We start from the raw sequence: 20,464 nt of genomic DNA, 5'->3' as shown, positions 1-20,464 counted from the left end.
TTTCTTTCTCAACTTTTGCTTCCAGACCCATTGGCTACTGTGTGACTGTGTCATTACACATAGGTCTCAATGCATTAAGACGTAAGGTATTAAGTCCTTTTCCTAGTGGTTGGCCGGAAACAAGGAGAGACTTGCTGGCAGCAGGTTATAGCGATAAACCCTTGGGTATAGATACAATCCACTGGGAAGTTGAAGAGGCCTATGATTTGGAGGGCATGGGGACAAAAGGTCACCTTTATATAGGAGAGAGCGCAGAAAAGATTGTGAAGGATATTTCCAGGACTGGAAGGTTTGAGTTATAGGGAGAGGCTGAATAGGTTGGAGCGACTGAGGCTGAGGGAGTCCAAAACTGGAGGGCATAGGTTTAAGATGAAAATGGGAAGATTTAAAAAGGTCCTGAGGGCCAACTTTTTCATGCAGAGGATGGTTTGTGTATGGAACGGGTTGCCAGAGGAAATGGTGGAGACAGGTACAATTACAACATTTAAAAAACATTTAAATAGGTACATGAATAGGAAGGGTTTAGAGGGATGTGGACTAAATGTTGGCAAATGGGACTGGGTCAGATTAGGTTGGCGTGATTGAGTTGGACCGAAGGGTCTGTTTCCATGCTGTATAACCCTATGATTCTAAGACAATCTAGGGAGATAAAGGCTCCTTCAAGTGGCCAGGAAAAGAAAAAGAAAGGCTAAATAATTTTAAAATTAACAATCAGTATTCTGCATTCTCTTCTCATTCTCCTTGCACTGAAATGTGAGAGACGGCTAGCCCACAAGGTGTGCGGAAACCACCACTTACCATGTAAGGGTGGCATCTCCTCTTCCATTTCAGTACTGAGTTCCCAGCATTCAGAAAATTGTTGCAGCACTAGCCAATTTTAAATCAGGTCACTGGATGCAGCAGTTAATATCAAGGCCATAATCTCAATCGCTGAGAAAACATTAGTCAACCACTTCAATGTCTATATTCACTTCGATATCTTTCTGACTGCAACTCCTCTATCATCCCTTTAGTGTCCTTTCTTCTCCTTGACCTTTTCTATCATTGATCTTCTACTATAGCTACATTGCCGTCTCTTGTTAAATCTTTTCCTAAGTTTCTCATTTCCATATTCAACTCCTTTTGACTTTACATACCAGACAGTCCCTACCATACTACATATCAACTGCTCTCCGAAATCAGGGAGGAGGATGAAGACAGCAAGAAGCATTAATGATAGGAATGCTAATAATCCTTCCCACTTTAAGTTTGATAGAACCATTCCTTCAACTGAACAAGTGGGCAAGCCATTTTTGTCAGCCATTTACTGATACAGTGCTTATAATTAGGTATTGGCAGATAGGCCAAGCATTGGATATCCAATTACAGTTTTTACACATACACACAAATATGCATCAAAAACATAAATATACACATGTTCACTTTGCATTCTTTCAAAAGACAGTTAGATACTGGGAGCTAACAACATGCTGTATCACAAGTGTACTGTTTAATTGTAAAAAGGATTTCATTTTCAAGACATTCTTCTGTGTAGATATCATTAAAAATAATTTGTACTTTAACTTACTTTAGTCCTTTCTTTAAAAAGTTGTTCCATTCATCTGAGTCAACCTCGCCAATTGAAACCTGCAAACACAACAGAATTTCAGTAAGGCATTTGATAAGGTTCCCCACAGTAGGCTATTGAACAAAATATGGAGGCATGGGATTGATGGTAATTTAGCATTCTGGATCAGAAATTGACGAGCTGAAAGAAGAGAGAAGGTGGCGGTTGATGGGAATATTCATCCTGGAGTTCAGTTACTAATGGTATACTGCAAGGATCTGTTTTGGATCCAATGTTGTTTGTCATTTATATAAATGACCTGGATGAGGTCATAGAAGGATGGATTAGTACATTTGCGGATGACACTAAGGTCAATAGAGTTGTGGATAATGATGAAGGATGTTGTAGGTTACAGGGGGACATAGGTAAGCTGCACAGCTGGGCTGAGAGGTGGCAAATGGAGTTTAATGTGGAAAAGTATGAGGTGATTCACTTTGGAAAGAGTAACAGGAATAAAGAGTACTGGGCTAATGGTAAGATTCTTGGTATTGTGGATGAGCAAAGAGATCTCGGTGTCTATGTACATAGATCCTTGAAAGTTGCCACCCAGGTTGATAGGGTTGTTAAGAAGGCATATGGTGTGTTAGCTTTTATTGGTAGAGGGATTGAGTTTTAGAACCATGAGGTCATGCTGCAGCTGTACAAAACTCTGGTGCGGCCGCATTTGGTGTACTGTGTACAGTTCTGGTCATTGCATTATAGGAAGGTTGTGGAAGCTTTGGAAAGGGTTCAGAGGAGATTTACCAGGATATTGCCTGTTACGTAGGGAAGTTCTTATGAGGAAAGGCTGAGGGACTGGAGGCTGTTTTCTTTAGAGAAAAGAAGGTTTGGAAGTGACTTAATTGAGACATACAAGATAATCAGAGGGTTAGATAGGGTGGACAGGGAGAGCCTTTTTCCATGGATGGTGATGGCTAGCACGAGGGACATAGCTTTAAATTGATGGGTGATAGATATAGGAGAGATGTCAGAGGTAGTTTCCTTACTCAGAGAGTAGTAGAGGCATGGAACGCACTGCCTACAACAGTACTAGACTCGCCAACTTTAAGGGCATTTAAAAGGTCATTGGATAAACATATGGATGAAAATTGAATAGTGTATATTAGATAGGCTTCAGATTGGTTTCACAGGTCGGTGTAACACCGAGGGCCAAAAGACCTGCATTGTGTTCTATAACACAATGGAAACAACTTTGCTTCTAGCAGTGGACCATGATTGAAGTCAAATGAAGCTATAATTGTGACACTTACTACCAACTCCTGTAACCTGCCCAGCATTGCTGTTTCAGTCTCCTGCATGCTTTCCTCCTGATCCTTGCTGTTGCTATAGGTGGCAGCTACCCATTGGAGACAGGCCTTTAACATGGATTTTCTCCAGGATCGTAGGTCTTCGGGGTTATGTTCCAACGCAGTGCAGACTGCATCTGCCAAAATCCATCTGCAATTAAATGACTCAATTTTACAGACTCTGTTATCTTACTAAAAATACAAGTTAGAAATGAAACCTGAAGACTGATTAGATGCTAAAAATGTTGTAGCTTAACATCAAAACCTTCGTAGCTCACAAAAATGCACTGAACACTAATGCTAAATATTGTATAAGTAATAAACTTGTAAATTTATGAGTCATACAATAGAGTTGGAGAAAAACCATAACATTTATAAATGTAGTCCTGTAACAAAGACATCTTAGCTCCGAGTCAGCAACTGGCTGAATGGGCATTACTTTTATTTCTAAGTCGAATGTTTATGTGCTTGAATTCCATGCCATGGATTGGTGAACTTATTTATTGCTGGCATTGAAAGAATATTGCACTTGAGGCAGTGTTGTTTTTCAGCTGAAATATTAAACTACGGACCTTTGCAGGGGGCACAGCAGATCCCATGGCACTATACTGAAGATGATGAAGGGAGTTCTTATAGTGTCCTGGTCAATAGTTTTCCCTCAACTAACATCTAAAATAAATTAACTATTATTTTCTTCATCTGAGGAACTTGCCATGTTCAAAGGTTCAGCAGTTTATTGCTCACAACACAACAGAAACTAGGCTTCAGAAGTATTTGATTGGCTTTGAAGTGCTTTGAGGCAATAGCAAGTTGCTACATAAGTGTAGTTTATCATTCTTCCTTTCAAGGTTTCATGAGATGAAAACCATGGCTGCTCAGAACTCACAGTTTGGTTTGGAATCATTTACAGATTGACACAAAATTATATTAAAAATGCTCATTTCTCTCCCACTTCTGCAAAAAAAAAAGCAGAAAATTCAGTCCTATTAAGAAACATAATCCACTGACAAGAACATTTGAACTCGTGCAGCTAAGTCACTGGATTTCCATGTTCTAAATACCCTATATACACACCTTATATACTATACATTATACACAAACCTCTCCCTTTGTTTAATGGGCCTCCTCAACGTCCATTTTCCTACTCAAGATTTTGGAACGCTTTCCACTAACTCCTCCTTCGCTTCAGTGTTTTTTCTTACATTGGTATGGAACACCTTGACAAACTATTCTCCATTAAAGACACTATGGAAATGACATTCAAAGCAAATGAAGAATCTACCTTGAAGAACTGGCTGTTTTCTCCAGCACTGCAGGTAATTGTTCCATTATAGATAACACATCGTTGTGTGATGACAATGATTTCACTAATTTGGAAAGTATTTGCATTTGCAAATCAACTTCATTGGGTGGATCGTCTGATGTAATAGAGCTTACAAGTGTCTTCCACATGGTCTCTTTAATAAACATCAGGACATCTGCAAGGACTGAATTAGGACAAAATGTCATCTTTAGACATTGCAAAACTGTTAATTGAATTACTTGGTCCTACTAAACATGTCACAAAGATGGCAATTCAATAGGTGAACACAGGCGTTGTCATAGAGGGCTACAGAACAGAAAAACACCCTTCAGTCTATGAAGTCTGCACAGGTCAAAATCAGCTACCAAACTATTCTAATTCAATTTTCCAACATTTGGTCTGTTTCAAATCTTCATTCTGTTACTTCTGTATAGGAAACACATCCTCTAACAACTGAGTTACAACAACCGTTCATCTGGGTACATTTCTATTGAAGTCATTTCTTCTTTTAGCTGAACATTTTAAAACATGTTTATCATTGAAAGTTTACTTTCTCCCTGCCAAGGACAACATTAAAACAGAGATGAGGAGGGTGAGAATCTTTGGAAGTCTGTTCCTCAAGAGGCAGTGGATGCAGATGAATAAGGGTTCAATGATTATTGGGAATATGCAGGAATGAAGAGTTGAGGTGAAAGTCAGATCAGCCACAATCAGCAGGCATGAAGGGCAAGGAACCTTGCTCTTGTGTGTATGTTTGTAATTACAGTTTTAGATAATCCAATGGATAGTCCACATCAAGATGCCTCACTGACAAAAAAACCATGGAAATTGTTGCAGAATTTTCAGGAATAATGTATGTCCCATTTACCCCAATTTACAGCCTTTTGACAGGGGCTAAAGGGCCTTAAAAAGTTTGTATATATTAAGAGAAATGTCAAAAGCCCAGTTGTTGCAGCAACAATTAATTGTCATTAACAAATAAAACATTCCAATTGTGGCATGTTCATGGTAACAAATGATCAATTTTAATGTGTTTCCCCAAAATAAGAAAAGCGGAATTGAAAGGATTAGACAAGTACAAGAAGAATATATATTAAAATGTTAATCACCTTTCTTTGGTCGAGCATAACCACTTTTTCCTTGGCACTGTAGATACGTGTTAAATAGTGAAAGATAAACAGCCATATTGCTTTGCAGATATTTCATTCTCCCTGCAACTAAGCACCAAAGTTCAAACTGTAAAAGATAAGTGCTGCTACGTTGAATGAGTATCTCACAAATCGAGAGGGAAGTTTCAGTCATGCGATTCAAACAATGAACAAAAACATCTGGTTTCACAAGTTGTGAAAAGAGTGGCTCTTTCTTCAGGACTCCAAGAAGGACCTTCTCCAACTCTTCACTGCGTGAAGACTGCAGGAGAGTACCTAAAGCATTGAAATGGTTACACGATAGCACCAGATCACCTCTGCCTGGAGCATCCTGGTTATTTTCTGTGAGAATTTGGACCAATGTTTTCCCATATATGGTTAATTGCATTCTCCCACTACCTCCATTCTCAGGTTTACTCTGGATGGCTAAACATTTTTCTGGGAGTTCCAGCATGGATGCCACAAGTTCTTTGAGCTGAGTTGTATCTATATAGCCATGGAATACCTCCAGACCTTCGAAAGGTAAGGACTTCTTGTCGCTCATAGTTGACTTCTCCTCAGTTGTCTTTTTCCTTTCAAGTTCTTTAAATGCAGCTTCAGTGATAGCTTTAAAATAAGTCGCCACTCCATCCATGTGGCCAAGTCGATGCAATGAAGGGGCACTATGTTGGAGTAGGCTCAGGGTTTTAGAAGTAAGGTGGGCCGACAGCATCTTGAAACTGACAGGGTTTAGGCTGTGTGATATTGCAGTCTTTAATTCCAAAGCCAAGAACCACTGTTCCAGTGTTGGGTGTTTAAAAATGGCCAATAACATGCTTTCCAGGACCTGAAATTAACAGTGGAGCATAAAACATACAACATAAACAGTGAAAATTACAGCAGGGATAAAACTCCTGCAAATACACATCATTAATTTAGCTCTTGAAAGGAAAAGATAAAATTTGAGATGGAATAATTTCTAAGAATCAATCTTTTCAAGTGCAAAACTGGGTTCTGACCACATCCCAGAAATATCAGCCTTTTCCAAAAACTCTTTCAGAAAACTAAACTGGCTTTCTGACTTATAAAATTAGTAATAATGTTAAATATTGAATTCCCCATGATATTATCCACTACTGTAAAATCTAAGGACCTCACCTCCAACCCGATGTCTCTGCAGCATGCCAACAATAGAAAATAAACACTCAATGTTCTCTAGCTTTCATGTAGACACATTTGTGTCGCCTGAAAGGAAGGCTCAAGAATCCATTTCGTCCCTTGTCTCACAACAATGAAGTCTTATGTTTTATCATCAAGTTTGTGCAGTTAATCTACCTTCGCCAGGAAAAGAAAACAGAAGCATTGAGCCCAGAATCCCTGAATTGGGTAATGGGAAAATAAATTAAACAAAGTTTCCAGCTGATCAACCAGTAAGTCCTACATGCTTTTGAATGCCAAATGAGTACAACATCAGGACCAATTGATATCAACAAGAGAAAGTGAGGACTGCAGATGCTGGAGATCAGAGCTGAAAATGTGTTGCTGGAAAAGCGCAAGGTGGGGGGAGGGGAAATGAGGAAACTGGAGAAATCTGAGTTCATCCCTTGTGGTTGGAGGCTTCCTAAGCGGAAGATGAGGCGCTCTTCCTCCAGCCGTCATGTTGCTATGGTCTGGCAATGGAGGAGTCCAAGTACCTGCATGTCCTTGGTGGAGTGGGAGGGGGAGTTGAAGTGTTGAGCCATGGGGTGGTTGGGTTGGTTGGTCTGGGTGTCCCAGAGGTGTTCTCTGAAACGTTCCGCAAGTAGGCGGCCTGTCTCCCCATTATAGAGGAGACCACATCGGGTGCAGCGGATGCAGTAAATGATGTGTGTGGAGGTGCAGGTGAATTTGTGGCGGATATGGAAGGGTCCCTTGGGGCCTTGGAGGGAGGTGAGGGGGGAGGTTTGGGCGCAAGTTTTGCATTTCTTGCGGTTGCAGGGGAAGGTGCCGGAAGTGGAGGTTGGGTTGGTGGGGGGTGTGGACCTGACAAGGGAGTCACGGAGGGAGTGGTCTTTTCGGAACGCTGATAGGGGAGGGGAGGGAAATATATCCCTGGTGGTGGGGTCCGTTTAGAGGTGGCGGAAATGACGATGGATGATTTGATGTATATGGAGGTTGGTGGGGTGGTAGGTGAGGACCAGTGGGGTTTTGTCCTGGTGGCGATTCCTCTGCCTTTGAGCCCCGCCCCTCCAATCGCCACCAGGACAGAACCCCACTGGTCCTTGGACTCCTCCATCGCCAGATCATAGCAACATGAAGGTTGGAGGAAGAGCGCCTCATCTTCCGCCTAGGCACCCTCCAACCACAAGGCATCAGATTTCTCCAGTTTCCTCATTTCCCCTCCCCCCACCTTGTCTCAGTCCCAACCCTCGAACTCAGCACCACATTCCTAACCTGCAATCTTCTTCCAGACCTCTCCGCCTCTGCCCCCACTCCGGCCTATCACCCTCACCTTAACCTCCTTCCACCTATCACATTTCCAACGTCCCTCCCCCAAGTCCCTCCTCCCTACCTTTTATCTTAGCCTGCTTGGCACACTCACCTCATTCCTGAAGAAGGGCTCATGCCCGAAACGTTTATTCTCCTGCTCCTTGGATGCTGCCTGACCTGCTGCACTTTTCCAGCAACACATTTTCAGCTCTGACATCAACAAGAGTTGAATATTCATTCTGAGTGTGTGAATCACAATGAAACTAGGAAGGAGTTGTGATTCCATACAGCACATTCCTGATGGACTTACCAACTATATTTAGAAGAGTGACTAGTTAAAGGCCAGGGTGCCAAATTGCTGACCTGTGGGCTCCTAAAGCTGGACAATAAACAGGAGGCTTTGCATCACTCACATATTAACAGGCCTACCAGCTGAGACAGTGATGTGTCAAAGTAGTGGTGACTGTGGTGGGGAAACAAAGAGGAGAGAAAAAGGAAAGGGGAAGAGAAAAACAAAGAGATACAGAGAAAAGAAAGGGAGAGAGAAAAAAAAGAGAGAGATAGAAAAAAAAGAGAAAGGGTGAACTAAAGGGAGACAGTGTGAGAGAGAAGAGTAGAGATGAGTTTTCCTTATTTTTGTATTAATCATTGTTATATTGTTGTGTTCTTTTTGGAGCTGCAGCTGTTGTTACCTGGTGGACATGGGAAGGGGATTGGGTCTCTTATGATTTCATGTCCAATTGCCCCACCTGAGTCTACCATGTTGGCCTACATGTGTTCTAGCTGCCCAGATGCCAACTGGAAATCCCACTTGGCAAGGGATGAAGGCTTCAATTAAAAATCCACCACTTGATTTCCAGCTGCTCTGTAACTGTCTCAGAGTCAGGACTGTGGTGCTGCACCATTGTGATGGGCGGCAGCACAAAATTGCAAGCTTATCCACCTGCCCTATTCTTTGAAAATTCTGCCCAAACTGCCAAAGTTCACACGGTGGGTAGCGGCCATTCTGGTGACATACTGAAGTACAACCAGCCTTTACCTCTCCAATAAAACAACAACATCTTCAGCAAGGGACTGAACGGGAGACAGTTAACAAGAAAAACAGTACGAACAGAGGAATCTTTTTGACTTCAGGTGTAGAAATGCAGAAAAATTCAGATGCAGACATGCAGAAAAAAGTGCACCAACCTCACAGAGATGCTAATTCATGCCTCTGCAACATATAAACAACTAAAAATGAGCAGTGACCCACAGGCACCGTGACTGAACACCAAATCTTTTCAGTACAAAGAGAACACAGGGGTCTGAGGGGTTACCTGGTCCTTCTTTATCTCTCCATCTACGATAAGATCAAGGTCCATGAAAAGCTCAGGTTCACCTTCTTTTATTAACTTCCTCTCGATGGTCTCGTCAATTTGTTCACATCTCCATAACATCAATTTCAAAAGATCCATAAATAGTCCAATCAGTTCTAAGCCAGTGCCCCTTTTCATCTGAAACAATAAAGAAAAATGTAAGAAAGCACCAGAATAAGTCATCTCCATCAAGGAATTACAAATTAGGAAGCAATAATTCTTCACCTCCTACCCAGTCATCAGTGCAATCACCAAATAAAAACTGAAAGAACTGGTGTAAATCAGAAATAAAAACAGAAATTGCTGGAAAAGCTCAACAGGTCTGGCAGCATATGTGGAGAGAAATCAGAGTGAACACTTCTGGTCTGGTGACCTTTCCTCAAAACGGATGGTAGCTAGGAAAATGTTGCTTTTTACGTTAGCCATGAACAGTCTCCATCAACCGTGATTCACCCTCCCAGAAGGATCGTAATCCACTCCTTTGTCTGTCCAACTGTTCTTTCTCTTTGGGCTCTCTCCTCACCTATCATTTACTCCTCGCCCCCTCCCCCACACTATATTCTGCTTATTATCTGACCTTTTCCTAGCCACCAGCAGTTCTGAGGAAGGGTCACTAGACCCAAAATGTTAACTCTGATTTCTTTTCACAGATGCTGCCAGACCTGCTGAGCTTTTCCAGCAATTTCTGGTTTTGTGAATGCAATCACTAAAATTGTGAAGCAGGAAACACTTTCAGGAGTATACGGTTTTAAAATCATAGATTTGAGGGAACTAACATATTCCTGGAGTTTTACAACAATACATTGAAAGCGCATGAGATCAGCTCCACTACTAACAATGTATACTGATTTTGGTGTTTTTAACATGAGAACACCAAAATGAAATGAGCAGAAAACATTAGGAACAACTAAAACTAAAACCCTCCAAGTCCACTAAACATCTTGTCCAAAACTTAGGCAGTTAAGACACATATGGATTGAGTGATGTAATGTGTAAGATACATTTTACGGTGAGTAAATCCAGCTCAGATTGCTTGCTGTTATTTGTTTCACATACAAATAGACAGAAAATGATGGAGAGGATAACTCTGTCTGTCCTAAAATATTGTGATCTCATGAATGGACATTTCTAATCATACTGAGCAAGAAAGAATTAAATACCTTATTAAACTAAAAGTGCCAAATGTCACAGTATGGGATTTGCCATAGGATTGTGTCTAAAAAGGTCTGAAAAATAGACTACTCCTTCTCTTATAACGGCAGATACTGCTTTAGAGATTTGGCATTTATGGAAGCCCTTGAAAATTGATACAAATATTCTATGATAATGAAGACCTGGGTCAAAGTTTGAACCTGCTGCCCATGATTCACAAGATGGTAACAAATCACTCTCTGTTTCTGCCACCATGCTGAGGGCCAGAAAGGATCCTGCCGATTGTGGTAAGACAAGAGGTAAGGCCAGATAAAATATCCCCAGGGGTTCTTGGTTTTCTGTCAAGAGATGTCACCTGAAGTACGTGCTTGCGAAGAGCTGATGGTGTAGTGGTAATGTCACTGGGCTGGCCTGTCCAAAATACAAGGCTAGTGTTCTGGCAACGTGGGTTTGAATACCACCATAGCAGGTTTGAATCCAATAAAAGTCTGGAACTAAAAAGAGCTAACTTAAATGGTGACAACATGTCTAAAGTTGGAAATTCCCATCTAGTTCACCTAGTGTGTCCTTACCTGTTCAAGCCTGCATGTGACACCAGAGTTGTGGCTTTTAAATGCTTTTTGGGCAATTAGGGCTGGGCATTAAATGTTGGCCCGGCTAGCAATGCCCATGTCCATGAACGAATAAAGAAAAAAAATTCACGAAACACGGAATTCAGGTCAACATTTCTCAAACACGATCCTCAATATAACAGATTAAAAACAGTGCATTGTTGTTACCTCAAGGCCAATGTATATACTACACAAGATCTGTTTTATTTGGAGAAAGGGAGGACTGCAGATGCTGGAGATCAGAATCAAAAAGTTGACTCTCCTACTCCTCGGATCCTGCCTTGCCTGACCTGCTGTGCTTTTCCAGCACCACACTTTTCAAATCTGTTTTATTTGGAACCAACCCAAACACTGCCCAGGTATTCTGATAGGAGGGCATGTTAAAGTTGTGCATAAGGATCGTCCAGAAACCCCGTCGTAGCAGATTCCTTGTGAATTACCTGTGACACTCAAGATCCTGGTTGGCAATTCATCTGGGTCCTCCAAAAGAGTCCTGACTCAGTTTAGGTTAATAATGACCCAGAAAACAATCGGAGGATTAAAATCCCAGGTAACTATTAATCTGAACAGCAAATCACAACTTCCCTCCAACCCCAGTGAACCCAGATTCTCTAATCCAACTACACTTTCCTGACCCCCAACCCAATCCCACTCTGCTTCTGACCCAACGAAATCCAACCGGTCTGACAACTGGCACCCCATCCCCATCCAACCCTAGACTTTATAACCAAGCTCTACTATAGAACCTGACACAGAAGACCTTAGTCTGACCCAACATTCTTTCCTACAAGTGAACCAGACAATCCTCTGACATGAATGGCGCTCCCCAACCCCTGGACTGCACCCCACCCCAGATCAGATTCCACACAGATCCAGTAATACCCCCACCACACCTGTCAAGCTGAATGCACAACCCCAACTACTCTTGCCAGAATTAACACACCTTTGACCTACTCATTCAGTTAACTGACACCCTACCCAACTGGTGTTTCACCCATCTGACACACTGATACCCTTAACCAACTGGTCCCTAACTTCACAATTATCTTCTATGCTTACCCTGTCAAAGTGGGCAAAAGTGAGGATTGCAGATGCTGGAAACCAGAGTTTAGATCAGGGTGGTGCTGGAACAGCACAGCAGGTCAGGTAACATCCGAGGAGCAGGAAAATCAATGTTTCGGGCAAGAGCTCTTCATCAGGAAGTATGAATTCTTCTTAGAATATAGTACCGAGTGGGTCCTTTGCAGTTCTGTGGCCCTCAGCTGAGGCAGGGCTGACTGTAGAGAGGTTAGGTTCCGGCGCATGGCTGCGAGTGTGGAGCGAAGGATCCGGAAGGAGAACTGCTTCTGGTGGTTTGATGAAGGGCGCTTGCCCGAAACATCGATTTTCCTGCTGCTCGGATTCTGCCTGACCTGCTGTGCTTTTCCAACACCACTCTGATCTATACCCTGTCAATGTGACTGGCTGCACTTGGTACTCATTTAAATCACAGAGCATGGCACACTGACTGCTGCCTCATGTCATCAGGGACCTGGGTTTAACTCCAGCCTTGGAGTTGCATGTTCTCTCCACATGTGTGGGTTTGTGCCAGGTGCTCTGGTTTCCTCCCACAGTCCAAAGATATGCAGGTTAGGTAGTCTGGTAGTGCTACATTGCCCATAATGTCCAAGCATGTGTTGGATAGGTGGACCATCTATGGTTAATGTGGGGTTACAGGATAGGATTGGGGTCTGGGTAGGATGCTCTTTGGAGACCTGGTGCAGACTCAATGGGCCCACTGGCCTCTTTCTTCACTGTAGGGATTCTGTCTATTCAAGTGGCATTGTTCTACAAGTTCCTCTTTGTTGTTAAATTTCTGGACAGGTCTGTGGGTGGGGCTGTTGAGGAATCTCTAGGGCAGTAGGCACATAAAAGTAGATTAAAAAATTACATTTTCATGCTTCAGGGTCAACTCATCTTTACAACTAAAGAAGTACAATAAGTACTCCATCAACAAATTGATGGCCAAGGCGAATAAATGAGGTGCAGTTTAGGAGTTAACTTTCAGATATTTCTCTGAAGCAAATAGGCCTTCTTATTGAATTAAAGCAAAATATAGTAATTGCTAGAAATCCGCAATAAAAATAGAAAATGTTGGAGAAACTCAGCAGCTCAGGTAATATGTATGGGGGGATAGACAGAGTTAGCATTTTGAGCTCAAAATGACACTTCTTCCAAACAGGATACACTGTCTCATTGCAACCTTTCAACATAAACCAGCACTTCATTCAAACCTTACTGTGATAGCAGAGTCTTAAAATCTAGAATCACATTACTCGCTTCAGAATAAGCAGAACAAACAGGAATTTCACTTTTCAAAACAAAGTGGAGGCCAGGAGTAATATAAAAAAGGAAAATACCATGGATATTGGAAATCCGAAAGTAAACTAGAAAATACTGGAATTACTTAGCAATGAATATTTTATGTTTTGGTTTTAAGCTGTGTATTATACTAGAGAGAGATTATTTCAACATTAAAGGAACAGATATTTGTTCATAAAACTATAGTTTTTTTTCTGTTGTCCTGGTGACAAGCATCATACTCACTTTACTAAAGTTCTCCACAGTGGTTCGAATGTATAAAATCACCTGCTTCACAGCCAGAACTAGCTCATGTAGGCACAATTTTGTAACAGCTTGCTTCAAATCTTCTTTAACCTCATCACTTAGAAGGGTGCTAGTTCCCATTCCATATGCACCCATTAGAAGGCTGCAGAATGTAGTATCTTCCAATAGTGCAGGATTCATTGTATCTGAACCAAACTGTTCAAACTGTGGATAAATTTCAGAAAGATAGATTTTCGTCAATTAATCCGTAAGATCGGTTAACATGACATCTAATATCCCTCCTGAATATGAAATTACACCTGCAGATAAATCTGTGCAATTGTACAAATTTTGTAATCACAGTTTGCACTTGTCTAATCCAGCACCCTATGATCCTGCACCCACTGTACTTCCAGTTTTCTGAAGAATCTGCAGTGCATCTGGTTCTCTGAAGAAGAAGCATTTTACATGTAGCAAGGTAGACTTCCAGAAAATCAACTGATGCCAAGGCAGTTTCAAGTTACCATCAGAAGTTTGCATAAGGGGAAAGTTTTGTTTGAGTCAGCATCTTCAGGATAAAAGACAGGGGTGGGGGGTGGAATTGTTTACAAACTCCCACTCTGACCAGGCAGAGACCTGGTACTGATGTACAAGGTGTATTAACCTGTTCAACAATGTCTGCAACACTCATTCTGCAGCATTGAGATATCAAAATACTCAAGAAAATTATTTCCTATATATCTAGGTCTTTAAATACAAATGGAAAATGTTGTTGTTGTACATCTTGTGCACGGAATTGGTTTTACTTATATACTTAAAAATTTAAAAACAATATGTCCACTTCTTTGAAGCAGTTTGCAATTAGTTATAGAACATCCTGTTTGAATTCTCCAGAATGCAATGCAGTTTTTTCCATTATCTCAGTAAGTTCCAAAGTTCATCCCAGCTAATTAACCCTTTGGGAAGGAGGCATCATCTGTGGCTAAATAAAGTGAAGGATAGTGTCAAATTGAAAGAAACATTGCACAAATCGGTAAAGATTTTGGTAGGTCAGAAGATTGGTCAGATTTTAACAACCCCCAGCAAAGAATGACTAAAAAAAAGAGAATATGAAATGTTAGTTAGTAATGTAAAATAGATTATAAAAGTTTCTATAATATTTAAATAGAAAAAAAAATAACTCGAGCTAGTGATAGTCTTGGAGAGAGTGAGTTTGGGGAATTGGTAATGGAAAACAAGGCACTGAGCACATAATTTGCTTCTGTCTTCACTTTGGAAATCTTAAAAAAATTCCTTAAAGAAAATGGAGAATCAGGAGGTAAAAGTGAGGGAGGAACTAAGACAATAACCAACATTAAGGAAAAGGTGCCATGAAAACTATGAGACCTAAAGCCAATATGTTCCCAGGAAAAAGTAGCCTGTGCATCCTACTGCCTTAAAAGAAGTATCTGCAGTAATAGTAGAGGCACTGGTCATAATCTGGAAGGCTCCCAGTGGACTGGGAATACAACACCTTTATTCAAGAAATGAGGGAGACAGAAGGCAACTATAGGCCAGTTAGCCTAACCTCTGTCAAATGGAGATTACTTATGTCTATTATTAAGGAAATTATTGCAAGACAGTCAGAAAATCACAATGCACAATCATGGTTTAGTGAAAGGAAAGTTGTATGTAACAAATTTATTACAGATCTTTGAGGAAGTTAAGAAAAGTGGATAAAAGGGATCATGTAGATGCAGTGCACCTGGATTTCCAAAAGACACTGCATCAAAGGTTACTGCAAAAGAGAAGAGCACATGGTGTGGGGAGTAGCATGGATAAAGGATTGGTTAGCTAACAGGAAATTGACACTAGGATAAATGGATCATTTTCATTCTGGCAAATTGTAATGAACATAATACTACAGGGATCAATGATGTAAAACATTTTGATATGTGTATATTTTTGTCATACTATAATGTAAGGCCTTCCTTTGTGTTTTAATATGTCTTATATCTGTTCTTGAGTTCAAATGTAGCCATTTGTGAGGAGCAGTGACACTGTGAGCTTTAAACTGTATCACAGGAAGATAGGGTTATGACAGGAGAACGATTCTGATCAAGGATATTATTGCTGGGAAAATCAGGGACACAGACAGACATACGCACAAAACAGCAGGTCACTGGTGGTCTAGATGCTTTGACTACAGCAATTGATGTGGACACTAACCTCTCAGGAATGTGAGAGTGACTTCTTCCTGCCCTACCACACCATAGGAATCACACCCATTGTTCCCAGGTGCATGCCAACATCTTTCCTGCTGATAGTAAGTATGACCACATGTAGGTGGTCTTTCATAGACACACTGGAATTGGTAACCCAAGCAGGTGACCTAATTTAAGACATTACAGGTCAAGAGACAAGGATCAGAAAGGTGTATAAAGCCACAGTCTTCAAGATTATTACTGATGCAATCAGGAAGCATGACTTGATCAGTCACAGGAAGATGTGGGGAGTGAGGTGGCAGAGCAAACCCACAGTAACATGGAATCTCACTAAGCAGCTGGTGTTTTGAGTTTATTGCTTAGTAAATTAATAAAGAACTACCACATGAAGAGGAAATTACATCTGAAGCTTGTTTTGTGCTATTGATATCTACAGTATTGGCTAAGGACCTCAGAGGATAGTGAGGTGCTTTGTTCAAGAGTCTTACCAATGCTAGGACCTCAACTACTTGGAATCTATATCAATGACTTGGATGATGGGACTGAATGTATGGCAGAAAAATTTGCTGATGACAACATGATAGGAAGAAAGTGAGTTGAAAAGAACAGGTAAAGAGTCTGCAAAGGCATGTACACAGGTTAAGTGAGTGGGCAAAAATTTGTCCGATGGAGAATAACATGATAAAGTGTGAACTTGTTCATTTTGGAAGAGGAAAGCAGTATACTATAAATGGAGAGAGATTGCAGTAGAACTTTGGTGATATGGAGGGATCTGTTACTGTACACAAATGACAAAATGTTAGTATGCAAGTACAGAAAGTGATTGGCAAGGCAAGGGGAACAGAATATCAAAGAAAGAACGCTTTACTGCAGCTGCACAGGGGCTTGGTGAGACCACTGCTGGAATTCTGAGTGGAATTCTAGTTTCCTTATTTGAAACAGATTTATTACAATAGAAGCAGTTCACAAAAATTCACTCTTCCTGGGATGATGGGCTTATCTTGTGATGAAATAGGTCAGCCCACACCCATTAGTGATTAGGAAAGTGATAAGTTATTTCATCAAAACATACAGCACCCTTCGAGGATGAGAGGGTGGAAAGGATGCTTTCTCGTGTAGGGGTGACAAAACGGGGGGCACAGCTTAAAAACAAGAGGCCTCCCTTTTCAGTTGGAGCTGAGGAGAAATATCTGGTCTCAGTACTTGGAATTCTCTTCCCCAGAAAACAGAGGAGGCAAGGTCATTGAACTCTTGAAGACAGAGTTAGATTGACAAGAGACTTTAGGGACATGAACAGGAAAGTGAAATTGAGACCACAATCCAGTCAGCCATGATCTGATTAAATGCAGAGCAGGCTTGAATATGCAAATAGTCTACTCTTCCTCAGAAGTCCTACGTTTCCACAAATTACTTCTTTTCCGTTGTGGCAGTTGCAACGTATGGGAAAGTAGTAGTCAATTTCACAGCCAAGTCCTGCAAACAGTGATGAGACAAATGCTTCTGAATAACATCATTGTAGGTAAACAATAAATTGTTAATATGCAAGTACAGCAAGTGATGAGCAAGACAAGCAAAATGAAGTATAAAAGTAAGGAAGTTTTACAGTAGCTGAACAGGGCTTTGGTGACACCACTGCTGGAATTCTGAGTGGAATTCTGGTTTCCTTATTTGAAAATAGGTTTAATTGCATTAGATGCAGTTCAAATAAAATTCACACAACTCTTTCTGGGATGATGGGCTGAACAGTTGAGATGGTATATAGACAGTGAAGAGAATGAGGCCAAAGGTGGGTTCCTAGGGTACACTTGGGTTAATGTGCAAGGGGAAGCTCCTCTCAGCAATATGGTAGTGGTATAGGAGTTATCTTTGAAAGAATCAGGAGAGTGGTGCACGAATAGTGGAGTGCATTGGTATAGACAGAATGATGGAAATGAGGTTTATGGCATGTTTAATTATGTCAAAAGTGAAAAGAAGATCAAGAATAATATGAAGTAAGGTAACAGACTCAAGATACTTGAATATAGGTCTGACCAATATGGCCCTGCACTGTAAATGGAGAGGAAACTAAATCTGAAGTGGTTCAATTAAGATCTTAACAATAAGACAATAAACACACTGAATGTCTTTTTTTTTCCCGGAAAAGAAACACACAAAAGAGACATTTTTGAACAGTGTAGTAAAAGATCACACCTGAGTTGAGCCAGAATATTAACACTAACTACATAGATTTTAGGTTATACTATATATACCACCGTGCTAATTAAAATCAAGATGTTTCTAGGAATCGAATCCAAGAATTGATGATCAATATGTAAACTGCCAGCACGGAGAGTATTTGAAATTAATACTATTAGTACTAACAGTATAGACACAGTGATTTTACTGTTAAATGCCAACCCAGCTGTTGAATGAACCCACATAGAAATTCAATTTCTTACCAGTGTTTGCTTGGTTTGTTGTGGGATCCAAAGCCCGTAATATTTGTGCAGCTGGAGAATATTTTTGTGCATAGTTTGGTTTTCAGGCAATGAATCCAGTTCTTTGTCATATGACTGTAATACCAGGCACAAAGCTAATGGATCTTGTTGCACATGTAGAATATCAGTCATAACAACAGAAAGATACCTCAGAACAGCATCTAAAACAGCACATTAAGATGGGAATCAGAAAATGAGACAGCTGATTATTTAGTTTTATTCAGTTGAGGCTTTGAACCTCAAGTTCAAGACGTTGAAGAACAAGTTCAAGATATCAGCTATGTTAGCCCTAAATTGAAAGCTTCACCCATTAAAACACATACAAATGCACTTATTTTGTTTAAAAAGATTGTTTTGCTTCATTTGCTCATGATAACACCAAGCAACATCTGCTTCTGCAATGTGAAATCTACTTCAACAATTATGTGGAGATTCTGAGCAAGTCGAACAATTGTATACAAGCAAAGGATGTAGAATCGAAAAGCGTGGTGCTGGAAAAGCACAGCTGGTCAGGCAGCATCCGAGGAAGAGAGTTGACGTTTTGAGTATAAGCTCTTCGTCAGGAATGATGAAGAACTTATACTCGAAACGTCAACTCTCCTGCCCCTCGGATACTGCCTGACTGGCTGTGCTTTTCCAGCACTACACATTTCGACGCTGATCTCCAGCATCTGCGCTCCTCACTTTTTCCAAGCAAAGGATGTAGCCGTATGAAACTATAAATAAAGTGGGAGAGAAAAGGAGAAAATGGAATACAACTTTCACCTTCCACACATATCATCATGACTGTTTGTTGGATCCTATCTGAACATTTAGGTAAATTAAGTGAAGCATCAGATTGAGAGGTGCAATGAAAATACTTTGTCTTTACTTGTGCCCATCAAAAACACACAATTTCAACAGAATAAAGATTAAAGTGACAGAATTAGGGAACCAGACTCAAGATACATTGAATATAAGTCTGACCAATACGGCCCTGTACTGTAAATGGAGAGGAAACTAAATTTGCAGCGGCTCAATTAAGGTCTTAATAATAAGACAATAAACACATTGAATGTTTCTTTTCAGGACACACACAGAATAAACAGTTTTAAATCCAAGATCATTCATCATTTCACCTGTTCCATTACTGTTTCCTAAAATAATTTTGTTCTTGGCTTCCAAAGCAGCTGTAACCACAGGACTGAACGGAAAGGTCTGTGCAATCATATTCTCACTCAAAGCAAATCCAATCTCTTCATTCAGACCTTCACTGGTCTCCATAATAACATCCACCATATCCAGAACATCTAAAAGACAATAAAAGGTTAGAAAATCATTCTGTACAAAGTGAATATAATTGGCTTAGTAATGATCCATTTCACTTTACACAGTTCATGGCACTTACATGTGTTTCACTGGATGATGTTCACTGAGCAGATGTATTTATTCTAGCACAATCGATTCCTCACCCCTCATTCAGATTAATGGACAATAGTGATATATGAGAAGAAAATATTTCCGAGTTTGCACATTAGTTATATATAGGGGATAAATATAGGGAGTTAACACAGTAATTCTCCCACTTCAGTTGGTAGGGGATTTGATAATGTGTTGATCGTTCCATTTCATAAATCTATGTTCAAATTCAGTTTGGTTGACATGATGAAAATCTCTGCATTCTGTGGGGCAAAATGTCCTTTGAAAAAGAGGTATGGGTGGTCTTATTTAATTTCCTAGTGCTTCTGAGTCTACTACACAATACTGCTCCTGTCAGTAATGTTACACAGAGAAGCCACACGATTGTTGCTATAAAAAGTGGAAAAGTATTTATAAGGACTCACTCTCTTTTGAAATCAGAGGTGAAATTCTTTGATGGACTCAGAGAAATGGAGTTCAGAGAAAATGGATTTCTAACCATTTAATATTTATCTTGGGAATTCTTGATGTTGAAATGGAAAGCATTTCGCCAACCACAAATAACATAACACAAAGAACAAGAGTAGTACACTGGTCCCTTTACCATTTACGTTCGTGGCTGATGTGATTTTAAACTTTGACTCTACATTCCTGCTTATCCCTGATAATCTTTCATCAACTCAAATATGAATTACAAGCTAAATGCAAAAGCCAGGACTATTTGTTTCAGTGCAAATAGCAAATGATTTTTTCGAGCATTAAACAAAGTGGTCAAAACATTGTCAGTGGATATACACAATTGCCTAATATGAGATTATAGAGAAGGCATAAAATGATGTTGAAAACCCTAGTCCCTCAACTATGCAATTTGTTCTACCAGAACTAAAGTC

At 40.4% G+C, this 20,464-nt stretch overlaps 1 protein-coding gene across 2 annotated transcripts in view; it reads right to left on the bottom strand.

Moving 5' to 3' along the window:
• urb1 (URB1 ribosome biogenesis homolog) overlaps positions 1–20,464 on the bottom strand; it is a 117,875-nt gene that overhangs the window by 48,264 nt on the left and 49,147 nt on the right. For both annotated transcript variants that reach the window (XM_072585491.1, XM_072585490.1), the window contains exons 19-26: positions 19,295–19,465; positions 18,138–18,337; positions 13,496–13,720; positions 9,108–9,284; positions 5,305–6,169; positions 4,175–4,379; positions 2,857–3,043; positions 1,568–1,626 (exon numbers count right to left, since the gene is read on the bottom strand). In XM_072585491.1, coding sequence (XP_072441592.1) covers positions 1,568–1,626; positions 2,857–3,043; positions 4,175–4,379; positions 5,305–6,169; positions 9,108–9,284; positions 13,496–13,720; positions 18,138–18,337; positions 19,295–19,465 — 2,089 coding nt within the window. The remainder of the gene's footprint in view (positions 1–1,567; positions 1,627–2,856; positions 3,044–4,174; positions 4,380–5,304; positions 6,170–9,107; positions 9,285–13,495; positions 13,721–18,137; positions 18,338–19,294; positions 19,466–20,464) is intronic.

The sequence above is a fragment of the Chiloscyllium punctatum genome, chromosome 15 (assembly GCF_047496795.1).
Source record: "Chiloscyllium punctatum isolate Juve2018m chromosome 15, sChiPun1.3, whole genome shotgun sequence".
NCBI classification, from domain to species: Eukaryota; Metazoa; Chordata; class Chondrichthyes; order Orectolobiformes; family Hemiscylliidae; genus Chiloscyllium; species Chiloscyllium punctatum.
Note: the sequence above shows the minus strand (reverse complement) of the source record. Positions and strands in the feature narration are given on the sequence as shown.